At 38.5% G+C, this 13,647-nt stretch overlaps 1 protein-coding gene across 4 annotated transcripts; it reads left to right on the top strand.

The window, feature by feature from the left end:
• The first annotated feature begins 597 nt into the window (after nucleotides 1-597).
• On the top strand, nucleotides 598-12,660 carry ING4 (inhibitor of growth family member 4). Of its 4 annotated transcripts, XR_015696773.1 has the most exons (9): nucleotides 722-876; nucleotides 1,871-1,942; nucleotides 2,098-2,264; nucleotides 2,446-2,560; nucleotides 5,167-5,275; nucleotides 5,714-5,861; nucleotides 11,056-11,117; nucleotides 11,971-12,099; nucleotides 12,332-12,660. XR_015696773.1 is itself a non-coding variant. In XM_014064685.2 (8 exons), the coding sequence occupies exons 1-8, from the start codon at nucleotides 655-657 to the stop codon at nucleotides 12,008-12,010; spliced, it is 750 nt and encodes a 249-aa protein (XP_013920160.1). In that variant the 5' UTR covers nucleotides 598-654; the 3' UTR covers nucleotides 12,011-12,660. The 4 variants fall into 4 exon arrangements, 3 of the variants coding, with proteins under 3 accessions (XP_013920160.1, XP_013920159.1, XP_013920158.1); XM_014064685.2 differs by lacking the exon at nucleotides 722-876 and adding an exon at nucleotides 598-691 and having other exon boundaries at nucleotides 11,971-12,660; XM_014064684.2 differs by having other exon boundaries at nucleotides 5,717-5,861; nucleotides 11,971-12,660.
• Nucleotides 12,661-13,647: the final 987 nt, after the last annotated feature.

The raw sequence follows: 13,647 nt of genomic DNA, 5'->3' as shown, positions 1-13,647 counted from the left end.
TATGTCTAGTGTGGAGGACTAGAGATAACATGATAGTAGTATTCCCATATCTAAGGGGTTGCCATAAAGAAAAGCTCAACCTATTCTCCAAAGCATCTGAAAGCAGGCCAAGAAGCAATGTATGGAAACTAATCAAAGAGAGAAGCAACCTAAAAATAACAACAATCTGAACAGAACAATCAACCAGTGGAACAGCTTGTCTTCAGAACTCATGGGCACTCCATCATTGGAGGCCTTTAAGAGACTGGCAGCCATTCCTCGAGTGGTATGGGATCTCCAGCTTGAGCAGTGGGTTGGACTAGATGATCTCCAAGGTCCCTTCCAACTCTGTTATTCAGAGCGTCCCGTCTGAAAATGTACTTGTTTTAGTTAAAAAAATATGCTCGTTTAAGGTTAAAAAAGGTACATGTATTTGCTGTAGGTTTAAAAAAGGGTGGGAAGAAAGATGGCCAGGACTATCTCTTCCCCTTTGTGCCATCGCTAAAACTGACAGGGCAACCGCCTCTACAAGAAGGATTAAAAAGCAGCAACCACCGGGCACGCAGGCGGAAGCGAGTCTGCCGCAGAACGGAAGTCGCTTTCAGTCAGGGCGGAAATAATGCCGGGATTGGGCGGGGCCAAGAGAAGCGCCTGGGCGGTTGGCTGGAACCCAAAATGGCGGCTGGGATGTACCTGGAGCACTACCTTGATAGTAAGACCGGGCGTGGGATTCGGCCGGGAGGGAGCCCGCGAAATGCCGGCAGACGCCTCGGTTTCGTGTCGCTGGGTGGGCGCATGACGTCAAGGGGACGCTTCTTTGCATGTTCGGGCGATTCATAGGTTCAGCAGCGGAGAGAACCTGTTCAGGAGGGCGCTTCGGCTCATCGTGGTTGCCCGGTGGGTGAAGCATGATCTGGAAACCCCTGATGAGTGTCTTCCCGCCTCCCGTGGTTACCCGCGGCTCTAAGGGGAAAGGCGGTGTTGCGCCCTTTTAGTCGGGGGCGTTATTCCTGGGAAAGGTGGGGTGAGGGTAGTCGGAACACGCTTGAGATTGTCTCTGATCCAGCTTAGATGCTGAACTGGAGCTTTCCAAGAGCAGCCGAAAGATTTTCAGGCAGTTATTCAATCGCTTTGTTCAGTTTGGCTCAACTTTTATGATATATTGTAATGCAATCCGGTTTTAAGGGATGGAATTGCATGCCTCCTTCATTTTAAAAGCAATATTCAGTCTATATGGGTGCACCTGTGCAGAGTAGATCTATAATTCGTTTATTTGACTTTATTAGCTGCCCAACTCCAGTGGACTCCAAGCAGTGATAATTGTTGTACCTTAAATACATGTACTTTGAAAGAATTAAAAAGAAAGAAAGAAAGAAAGAAACCTTTAAGGAATGAAGTACCTAAAGGATAAGTTAGAAGAAAGCACATTTTAAGAGATGCAGACAGTTTGGGGAGTAAAACAGATATTCCTGCATCAGTGAATCAAATGTAGCCTAAAAGAGACTTTGCTGTAAACATTTTTATTTTTGCAACCCCCTGTGATGAATAGCAGAAAACCTAATTGAGCCAGTATTAGTATACATATAAGCAAATACATAATAGTCACAGCTAGGATTGGCCGCAGTATGTTTAGTGAGTATGTTTAGTATTTGTGCAGTATGTTTAGTGAGAAATTTGGGTCTCATGTCATTTAAGATGCAGATAATCATTCCTGTGTTTTTTCATGCTGATATTTGAATATAAAATTAAATATCTGACAATTCATTTTCTGTTAACATATGAACACCCATTAGTATGGGTGCACATGTGTTAATGTGTTAAAGAAAATAGCACAATGTTATTGTTCCCCTTTGCTGATCATCTTTCCTGTTTTTGGGCTCCTCCTTTTTAGGCATTGAGAATTTGCCTTTTGAACTGCAGAGAAACTTTCAGCTTATGCGAGATCTGGACCAACGAACAGAAGGTGAATAAGAGATAGAATGAGTGAAGACAGCAATTAATTTGGAGTAATTGTGTGTCACACTTTTTTTTAAAAAAAAGTTAATTTTAATGTCCATTTCTGTTACAGTGGAATTTATGTAAAATAGTCTTCATCAGACTACTTTCTGCTTCTTCTAGATCTTAAATCAGAGATTGATAAATTGGCTACAGAATATATCAGCAATGCACGGACTCTGTCTTCAGAAGAGAAAGTGGGTCTTCTCAAACAAATCCAGGAGGCCTATGGGAAGTGCAAGGAGTTTGGTGATGACAAAGTACAATTGGCTATGCAGACATATGAAATGGTATGAGATACAGCAAGAAGACAATGTTATAAAGTTTCATTCATTCATTGGATTTCATTCATTCATTCATTTTCAGTTATTAGTGTAGCCAGCTTCTTTCTTCTATTTGTAGAATCTCTGTCATGATGATGAATTGACCCTCAACTCAAATAATATTCTTGCACTCCTATTATGTTTACAGGTAGATAAGCACATCCGAAGGTTGGATACGGATCTTGCCCGGTTTGAAGCTGACCTAAAAGAGAAACAGATTGAATCAAGTGATTATGACAGCTCATCTAGCAAAGGCAAAAAGAGTGAGTTCGCAGAGATTTGGGGGGTGGGGGAGAATAAGGAGAATTATGAGAAATCAAGTACCTATCACAATTGGATTTGAATGTTTAGGGGGGAAATACTGTAAAAGATGAATAAGGAGAATATTAGAAATTTAACCTGACCCCACCTGATAAAATAAGCTGCAGCTCACAAAGGCTTGCTTCTGTTAATAAAATTTGTTGCTCAGAAAAGATGCTGCCAAATTCCTCTCTTTGGTACAAGAGGGAGGAAGGGAAAACATTATAGGTTTTCAAGATTCTATTCCTATAGTCTTTTCAGTGCAGTTCCAATTAGATTTCAAACTATGTCTTGCCTGGACCAGTCTCTGGGCTAACGTTTAGTGAGCTTCTGTGGCTGAGAATGGACTTGAACATGAGTCTCCCTGGTGCCAGTCTTGATATTTGATAGCTACACCCTTAAGCAATATTGTTGATTTAAATATGAACTAATTTTGAGAAAATATTTAGAGATCACTATGAAAATAAGATTGAAATAGGGTAACAGCCTTGACCTTGGAATATAAGTAATTCCTACTGGAATGAGAGCTGAAAGCTATGGTCAGGAGACCCTTCTTCCAGCTTTGGCAGATCTACTAGTGGCCCTCTTTCCTGGATCAGGAGATGCAGAAGATAGCAATTCATCTCTCAGTCAGACTACAGCAATTCGCTTTATAGGGACTATCCTAGATGACTCTGAAGCCTTAGCTCATAAATAATGTGGTCGCCCGCTTGCCCACTAGTGTTAGTTGATTCAACAGAATAAACCACATGTTGTAGGAATTGCTTTGGTTGCATTTTGGCCTCTGGGCCAATTTAAGATGTTGGTGATTACCTATAAAACCCTATATGGCTTGGCCTCATTACTGTTGGGACTGTCTTTTCCAGGTAGAATCTGTCCACTCTACGCAGTCTAGCAGGGAGAGAATGCTTCAGGTGCCCACCCCGAATGAGATCAGGGACTCAGAGAAGCACATTCTCAGGAGCAGCCCCTCCCTCTGGAACAGCATTCCCCTGGAGGTCAGATGTGCCCCTCCCCTTATGGCTTTTAGCAAAGTGGTTAAGATAGTTCTCTTTAAGTCTTGAAAATCTTTTTAAGGTAGTGGTAGCTCTTACGAACAATACCTTATTGTTTTATTTACTAGTTGCTTTTTATTTAGTTTTTATACATGTTGTAATTTTGTATATTGTAAGCTACAAGTTACAAGATAGGCAGTACAAAATGTGGCTCAATAAATAGGCAGGGTTGGACCTAATTACTATTTTGATGTGGAACCACTTAAAGTTCTAGGAATGTTGCTTAGACTGGATTGTTGGAAAACGTCCTAGGGAGAAGGCAGTTACAAGGAGTTAACCTTGATTTATAAGAGTTGTTAGCTTGTTACAGAAATCAGACAATGGGAATAAATTTGACTTTGAAAGCCACTTGAAATTAATACGCATAATCATAAGAGAAAAATTAATTGAAATTTATTTATAGTTATTTGGTTTCTTAAATACTAAGTTACATCTTTTTCTTACTTCTTTGTATTAGAAAAAGTGTTATGTTGGATACACATTATTTTGGAATATTTGGGGATTATCCAGTAATGAATTAATTTTGGAATGCAGTTTTAGAGACAAGATTAGCATAATAAACAAGCCTTTTTCTGTTTATTATATAACAAAAATTATATTTGTGTATAATTGTAATGTAGTTGAAAGCCATAAAATAATTTCTTAGTTCTTAGTGGAAATATGCAGGCAAAGAAAATGGACAATAGTCCATTTTCATATCCATGGAGAATATGAATTGCTCATTCCAAAGCTATACTGTTTAGATTAATTGCATAAGTTTTTTACTACAGTTTCTATTTTTTTCCTAATGCCTCCATCCTGCAAGTGTACCTTAACTGAGAAAGATGCTGCATTAGAAATACATGCCTTATGTTTATTTTTGAAGATCTTGGGCAGCAGCTGGGCATATGTAGTTAATAACAATAAACCAGGACTAGTTTACAAATTAAAATTGCAGCATCTTGATGGAATATACATATTAAAATATTTTTAACATAAACGCGGTGGCTAGGATGCTGAGATTGTCAATAAGAAAAGGTCGGCAGTTCAAATCCCTAACACTGCATAATGGAGTGAGCTCCCGTTACTTGTCCTAGCTTCTGCTAACCTAGCAGTTTGAAAGCACATGCAAGTGGAAAAAATAGGAACCACTTTGGTGGGAAAGTAACAGTGTTCCGTGTGCCTTCGGCGTTTAGTCATGCTGCCCATATGACCATGGAGACGTCTTCGGACAGCGCTGGCTCTTCAGCTTTGAAACGGAGATGAGCACCACCCCCTAGTGCTGGGAACCACTAGCACATATAAACATATATAGTAATTGATATTATGATTTTTTAATTATTATTTACTTATTTTTACATAATTATTGTCCAAATTCTTGAATGAACTTAATCAACATGGAACTGGATCAGAGGTAGAACATAAGAAAAGATGGAATACCGGAAGTTGTGTAATTAATTGGCTGATTAGCTGAAACATTTCAGTCTATACAGAGATATTTTAGTTGAATTTTTCTTTTTATGTTATCTGTACAGAAGGTCGTGCCCAAAAGGAAAAGAAAGCTGCTCGTGCTCGTTCCAAGGGGAAAAACTCTGATGAAGAAGCACCAAAAACAACCCAGAAGAAGCTGAAATTAGTGCGCACGTGAGTGGGTGGGAAGCAGCAGCAGACTTAGGTCACTAGTTTGTGTACTAGTAGGTGTTGCTTGATCTTCCCTAGATCAGTGTACTCCATTTCCAGCCCAATTGTTCTGCTCATGCTTTCCCTAAATTTGAGAAGATAAAGTTCCTACGAGGCAAGTTGTAAAAGGTGTCCCAAAGGTGCTTTTTCCAAAAGGCCATTGGACTTTCTTGGTTTTTTGTTTGAAAACATTTCCCTTCTCATTTACGAAACCTCTTCAGCTCTGACTGGTGGGGAATAGAAGGATTTATATTCTTTGCAGTCATCTGTTATTAGCACTCTCAGGTGCTAACCCTGAAACCAATCATTTATAATAATAAGTAGTTTAGGTGATATAGATTGGAGGGGATTCTCCTAGGGACATTGAAAAACTCTCGCTAACTCAACTTTTTCCATTTAAAGCAGCACAGAATATGGGATGCCGTCAGTGACTTTTGGAAATGTCCACCCTTCTGATGTGTTGGATATGCCTGTGGATCCCAATGAGCCCACGTACTGCCTCTGCCACCAGGTCTCCTATGGCGAGATGATTGGTTGTGACAATCCTGACGTAAGAGAGAGTCTTGCTAATAGGGGGTGGAAAATGAGGGGAGCTAAGCAAATAAGACATAATGAAGAACATAAATGGCCTTAATACTTTTTTAGAGACATCAACATAGAACTTTTTGTTAGGATCTTAACAAATTGGCAGGGTGACATATTTGCATATATGATTGCTAATTGCTAATTAGTCTTGCACTTGTTTTCCAGATGTATTCATTTTAAAAAGTTAACCCCTAGGGAAAACCGATTATTATTATGTGGTTAATCTTTGGTGAGATTCACAGCCTTTGGGGCCGGTTGGTAGCTCAACAGCTCGAGTCCTAACCAAGGACCTAGAAACTGTTAATGTAACGTTGAATGATATAAGCTGTTCCAAGTAGGGTGGTTCCAAGTAGGGTAGATCAGAATGTTCAAGTCTGATAAATTTAGAATTTCCAAATAGCGAGGTAGCCCTTTAGGTATTGCTCCAATTACAATCGGGACAACACACGATTTCTTTTTCCATAGTCGCTCAACTTCAATTTGCAAGTCCCAGTACTTTGTGTTTTTTTCTTGCTGTTTATCTTCAATTCATGCATCTCCAGATATTGCAATGTCAATGAACCATACTTTTTTTATTTTCAACTATTGTTATGTCAGGTGTGTTGTGGGCCAAGTGCCTGTCAGTCTGAATTCTGAAGTCCCACAAGATCTTGACTTTCTCTCTAAAACCTTCTGAACCTGATGTTCCCAGTGGTTTTTATTGTACTCAAATCCAAACTTTTGGCACAATTTCCAGTGAATGATCTTAGCAATATGGTCATAGCATTGTAGGTAGTCAGTTTGTGAAATTTTGCTGCACCCACTGATCAAGTGGTCTACTGTCTCGTCTTTCTCATTACAGAGGCAACATTTAGTGTTGGTGGTAACATGTTGAATTTTTGCCTTCATGCAGTTTGTGGCTAAGGCTTGTTCTTGAGCTGCCAAAATAAAGCCTTCTGTTTCTTTTTTCAGTGCTCCTGATCTTAACCAGTTCCAAGTTAGCTTTTGGTCAGCTTTGCCTTCAATACTTTTCAAGTATTAGCTACGCATAGCTTTGTTTTTCCAATTTTCAGCTCGCTTCTCAATTACTTCTTTCTTATATTCAGCTTTTGACTTAGTTGTCTTTAAAAGGCCTCCTTTATTTACTTCCTTAATCATTGGTTCTTCACTTTTCTGGATGTAATAATTTAAGCTGTGTTTTTCTTCCACATTCTGTTTTACTTGTTGGAGTCCTCGACCACCCTCTGCTCTTGGTAGATATAATCGGTCAACATCACTTTTAGGGTGCAAAGCATGATTCATTGTCATAAGCTTCCCTGTTTTTCTGTCCAAATTGTCCAACTCCATCTGGGTCCAGTCAATTATTCCTGCAGAGTATCAAATCACAGGTATAGCCCAGGTATTTATGGCTTTTATGATGTTTCCTCCACTCAATTTGGACTTGCAAATTGAATATCTTGCGAATTTGTCAAATGTACTTGGCTGAAGTTAATTTCTTGACTTTATTATGCATTAAGACAGAGGCTTTTAAAATCCCCAAGTACTTGTAGCCTTCTTTTGGTTTTACTGCCTTTATCATTTCTTCATTCTCAAGTTCTATTCCATCATCTTCTATGACCTTGCCTGCTTTGGTTGCCATTGTTGCACATTTGTCAATTCCAAACTGCATACCAATGTCTTGGCTAAATTCTTTTGTGCTTTCAATTAATAAATTCAGTTCACCTTTTGTTTTACCAAACAGCTTCAAATCATGTACACCAAGTGCGAAATTTTCAGTCCTTCCTTTGCAAGTTCGTATCCATAGTTCATCTTCTTCAAAATGATTGTCAGTGGTAGCATTGAGAGTATAAAAAGTAGGGGTGAAAGGGAATCGCCCTAGAAAATGCCTCGTTTAATTTCAACTTCACCCAATACTTCTTCATTAGCTATAAGCTTCATTTTCCAGAGGTTAATTGAAGTTTCCATGAATTTTTGTATGTTGCTGCTGATGCCAAAGATTTTCAGGCATTTCTTGATCCAGCTATAGGGAACTGAATCAAATGCTTTCTTATAGTCTATCCAAGCCATGAACAGGTTGGTTCGTCTTTTCTTTCAATTCTTTAGGATTAATTTGTCAATCAGCAGTTGGTCCTTTGTTCCTCTTGAATTTTTGCAGCATCCTTTCTGTTCTACAGGAAGCAAGTTATTTCTTTCCAAGTATCCATAAATTTGGTTTGCAATGATACCAGTAAGGAGCTTGTATGTTGTTGGCAAACAGGTGATTGGCCTATAGTTTCCATGATCCTTTCCTTTTTCTTTATCTTTTTGGATCAAAAATGTCCTTCCAGTTGTCATCCATTCATCATTTTCAGATGTTTTTAAGATCTGGTTCATTTGGGCTGCCAATCTTTTGTGCACACTTGTAAGTGCCTTTAACCAGAAGCCATGTAACTCATCTGGTCCAGGTGTACTCCAGTTCTCCACTTTTCTTGACTGTCTTTGCACCATTTCTTTTGTTACTTTCACATCTTCCATTTTATGCACTTTAATAGAATCCTCAATATGTTTTGCATTTCTGTTGTGCTTCTTGTTGTTTTCCCACAAATTCTTCCAGAATTTCAGAGCTTTCTCTTTATCAGGCTTTTCAGTTGTTGTTACTCCATCTCCACTTTCTAAGCTCTTATAAAACTGGTGCTGATTTGCTCTGAACTGTGAGTTTCCTTGAATTGAGTTACTCGGTTTTCATATCTTTTAATCTTTTCAGCAACTGCAACATCCCCCTGCTTCAGCTCTTCAATTACTGTCGCAATCTGTTTATTCTCCAAATCGTATCTTGCTTCCAGGGTTCTTTTGACCTACTTGTTCTTTAGCTGATCTTGTCTTAGGTTCTTCAAGTTGCTCAAGTCTCCACGAAATTTTTTGATCTTCAATTCCAACCGAATTTTTCATTTAGGCTTCCTCTTCTTGCCTCTTTGGTTCTTTTGTATTTTCAAACCCAATTCTTTGGTGGTTATGAAGGCTGCTGCATACATCAGCTGGTTGGTTTCAGCTAATATAGTGGTTTGAATGGTTTGCACAGCCTCATGACCTTTTTTAGTACCTTTCTCAATTCTTTCCAGTTCACTTGGTTCAGGTTTGGCAAATGTGTTCTTTCAGCATCTTCCATTTGATGCTTTATTTTCTCAGCTAATTGAGCAATATCTGTTGGTGTTTGTTCTTCAGTGCTTCCTTGTTTTTTATCTTCATCCATTTCAGCATCCTCTTCCTCCCTTTCTTCCTCAGTTTGCTTTTCAGTCTGCAAATCATTCTTGGTGTTAATCTTCTTTGTTGGTATACTCAGACCATTAGTTGCTTTGTCTTCGATTCCTATTAATTCTGCTGTAGTGAAAAATTTGTGGCTTAGAATTACATGTCGCTGGTCCATTAGCCTTTTTTCACTGATAGCACAGTCCGTGTGGTTCACCTTCCAAATCTGATACATTCGTTTTTGAAATCCACGTTTTGCTGGCTCAGACTGATAGTAAGCTTTCATAATAGAGATGTTTTCTTCCCTAGTCCGCTTTTTCACTTTTTCTTCCAGTAGCTTGTCAGCTCCATGACCTGGTTGCTGAGCAGAGGGAGCTGAGCCCTGTAGCTCATTTTGCGTAGAATGCCCAGGAGCCATAGCATCCAACGGAACCCTTGTTAATCCGGGCGACAGTTCAGCCGGCATAAATTTCATTTTTTTCATATTCACCATATTTGTATGGGTTGTGGAGCAAATTTTGTCTGGCCCTTCACCTAAGACTTGTCTGATATGGTTGTACTTGTTCAGCATATCCCTTAGGATCATTAGAGTGCGTAAGCCCCTCCACCATGACAAGGTAAAGCTCCTCGGAGGGGGATTATGATTATGATTATTATCATTATCATCATCATCATCATCATTGTCTAGATGCTTTGTTTAGAAAGAGAGTCCTTTGCTTTGAGTCTATTTCCTTGCCAAGCCTGAGCCTTTTGCACCTCCAAAATGTTACTTTTTCTTTTCTGCTGTTCTGTATTGGGCAAATGCACTATTTTAAGAAATACTTCCACTTGAATTCATTCTATCTGAAGCCATTAAAAGTATCCCTGGAATGTATTTCACTACATCCAAATATCTGTATATATTTCAAAAGCCCTTAAATCAATATTTCACCTCCTCACCCCTCTCATAAAAGAAGTTATAGATGGAGGTGGTGCTTAGTGAAACAGTTATGCACATGTGTGCCCACAGTATATAAACCTTTCCTTTAGACTAGGGAGAGTGGATGCTGGGCCTGCTTTTGAAAGTTGAGGGAGAGACCTATTGCATGGGCAATATTGGAAAGGAGGCAGGACTGTATCACAAATGCAATGGATAGGATACTGTTTTCTGTTTCGGATTATTTTATGGGTTATGGAAGATACTCCTTGAGTGTTTTTAATTGTACTGGTCTTTGATTGTAATAAACTTTTGACTTACTGATTGATTGACCAGATTGCAGAACACAATCAGTTTTTAGAAAAGTATTAAGCTGCTTCTAGCAAAGAGTCTAAATTTACATTTGTGCAATCTAAACTGCAGAAACCATACTGTCAGTTTTTAGCACTTATGGTCGGTGGGCATTCAGGAAAGTGCTTCAAGGACCAGATGCTATCCTGGGCACTTAGTCAATCATCTGTGCCCTACATTTTTCTACCAAAGTGCAGCATTTGGTAGAAAAGCAAATGCATTTTGCTTTTATGCTGAAGCATTTATTCAGTCTGCCCCATGCCCTCACACTCGTTCTAGTAGTTAAGGACCAGCCTACAAAGTGGGAGATCGTGAGTTCAGTTCTGGCCATACCCATGAAAGTCAAATGGATGACTTTGGGCCAGTCACTCTCAGCCCAATTCACCTCACATGGTGATTGTTGTGGGGAAAATAAGAGTAAGAAGATGAATTGGATATGTCCACTGCACTGTGTTATCTGTAAAAATAATAAAGGCAGGATAAAATAAATAACTTTTTACCATTGTCTAAATAGCTGCAGGTCACTTTGTTCCATCCTCTTATAATAATGTATCAAAACTGTACATAAGTGGTCAGGAAAGAGGTTTTGCATTAGAGCCATGTTCTGATTCCATTGGAAATAGAGTTAAATCATGACCAGTTGCCAGAAGAATACTGATTCATCTCTGTGATTTGTATCCTTTACTAGTGCTCCATTGAATGGTTCCATTTTGCTTGTGTCGGCTTGACAACAAAGCCAAGAGGGAAATGGTAAGTAACTGTACTCTCTAATCCTTGGTTTTCTTCGTAGGACTTCTGAAATGTTGGGATATAAAATCTTGGTTCCTGATTGAGGAGGCTCAACAATAGGGAGAATTACCCTTATTCATACATATGTTTATTCCTATATCAAAGTCTGTTAGCTATTTATAGGAGCTTAATATACTGTGGCAATAAATAATAAAATCTCAACTTAGTAAGTTTTATGTATTCCATTCCCATGCACATGGAAATAAACCAGGAAGCCAGAAGTAATATTGCATTAAAAACTACTGGCTTTCAAGCTTAATTAAAATGTTAATTATGATCTCTCCATTTGGCCCTGCAATATGATTGTCAGGGCTTTAGAATACACAGTTCATCTCCAGATTTCTCCTACTAGTCCCATTAGTGATTTCTCAGACTCCTATATCTTGCCCTATAAAAGAAGAAAAAATTGTTTTGGCACCTTCCACCAAGTGACAAAGATCTCTTGGAAAAGTTAAAATCATTGAAGAAATTCAATTTGCTGTATCAAGGCCACAATTTCAGCCTCCAATTTTATTTGTAAATGAAATGAATCTTCTCCATTGAGCATTTGGAACCCAACTCCTGCACGAACACATGTTGAAAAAACTTCAACTGTATTATTCAGAATTTGAATTCTATATGGTTAGTGGTATGACTATACATACACTGGTTACAAAATATTTGAGAGTGGTAGTGTAAAAATAATACTTCAAAATATTATATTTTCTTTTTTTGCTTGCAGAATTGTCAGCTCCTTAAATCAATTCTGTTTTTCTGTTTTTCTTGGATAGTGTTGCTCCCCCAATTATTGCTTTACCTTTTCTCCTTGATACAGGTTCTGTCCTCGCTGCTCCCAGGAAAGGAAGAAAAAATAAATTTTATCATCTTCCAAGGTCCAGATACTGTTTCCGAGCTCTGCAGTTGGGGTTCAGCACTCTTCTCCCAGTTCCTGGGGCTTCGTTAGGTAGGGGTCCCCAATCTGGGTGAGCAGAGCTACTTGTGAATGGCTTGTATCCATTTGATGGTTCCTGTGTGTACTGAAACACTCACTGCTTGTCCTTGAGAGGAAGATGAAGTCAGTCGTTGTCCTACAGCCCTTTTCCCTACATAGGTTTTAAAACCTGCATCAGTTTAAAGGAACAAAGGTTTCTTGGTGGAGGAATATCTGATTGAAGAAACTGCAATTTTCTTTCCAGACTTCCTAATTGGTGTTCCAGAGGAGGGGCCCTCAGGTCAACCCTTCATGCAGTATGTAATTTAAGAAGACAGCCTTCTTATTCTCCCTTCCTTCACTACTACAACATTCCATTTTTATAAAGGGAGGGAGCCATACAGAGGCAACTGAAAGTGACCCATTTTTCTTCATGGGAAAAATATTAAAAGTGAGATTTTTTCCCCCCCTGTCTGAAATATTTCATGGATTTTGTAATGGAAGCCAATCAGGCTCGTCTTTTCTTGATGGTGCTTGTTTTAGGGGGAAACCCCATATTGTAAAATATGCATTAAATAAAACCAATTCAATACATATCTTGAGTGATTTTCACTTTCGACACAATGGTGGCATGATTGATCTGATTATCAGCTGTTAATTCTTCTGCTTCAAAATATCAGTTTGCCATTTAAGCACTTCAGGTTGTTAAATGTTTCTCCCAACATGGAAAAAGGGATAGAATAAAAGAAGGAGCAATTAGTGGAAGGGAAAAAGTAAGTAGTAAGCTGGATGAATAAGTAGGGTATTTCATAAGATTGAGTTAAATGACTTTTATACTTGAAAGAACTGCCTGAATGAATTATATATTTTGCTTCCATCCATACCAATGAGTCAGATATCTACATTTCATCATTTATTTTCAGAAACTCAATATTATTGAGTTACAATTTCTACTAAAAATACAACAATAGTAAATAAAACAGCAGGATTACAAAAAGTTCCTAAGGGGATTGTGGGAGATTGTTTTGGGGGTATCTAAATTAAAATGAAAGGAATTGTGAGGTCTATCACTGGTTAAAAATAATTCTATAGCCATCAATGCTTCTGAAGATAGGAGCAATTGAGAGAAGACAAATGATAGCTAAAATGTATCAGAACTGGGTGATAAGTGGGCTATCAAAATACATTCAGTGGTTAGTGGTATTGATCGAAAGGAAAATGGAGTTTTATTATAGGACCTTGAAGTGATGCAACTATCTAGAATGCCCTCTTCTGATATCTCCACAATAATATTATGAGGAACACAAAAACCTAGCAATTGTTTCCTAGTGATTTTCCATAGATGAAGGTGTCTTGAATTTGGACTCTGATCCTAGCCTACCACAAATCCTGATTGAATTTGTATCCAATTATATAGTTTTATATATAACACTTTCCTTGCACATTCATAGATCCAACGTTGCTTTGCGGTCATAGTATTTGAGTTCAGCAGCCCTATAAATCCATTAAATCAATACATAAATTCCCTAATCACTGCACTAGACTGATGTTGTTTAATCAGTTTCCTACTTAAATGCATAC

The sequence above is a fragment of the Thamnophis sirtalis genome, unplaced genomic scaffold (assembly GCF_051295495.1).
Source record: "Thamnophis sirtalis isolate CommonGarterSnake01/CBP01778 unplaced genomic scaffold, rThaSir2_p1.2 scaffold_5, whole genome shotgun sequence".
In the NCBI taxonomy this organism is placed as follows: Eukaryota; Metazoa; Chordata; class Lepidosauria; order Squamata; family Natricidae; genus Thamnophis; species Thamnophis sirtalis.
This window is presented reverse-complemented; position numbering and strand designations above follow the sequence as displayed.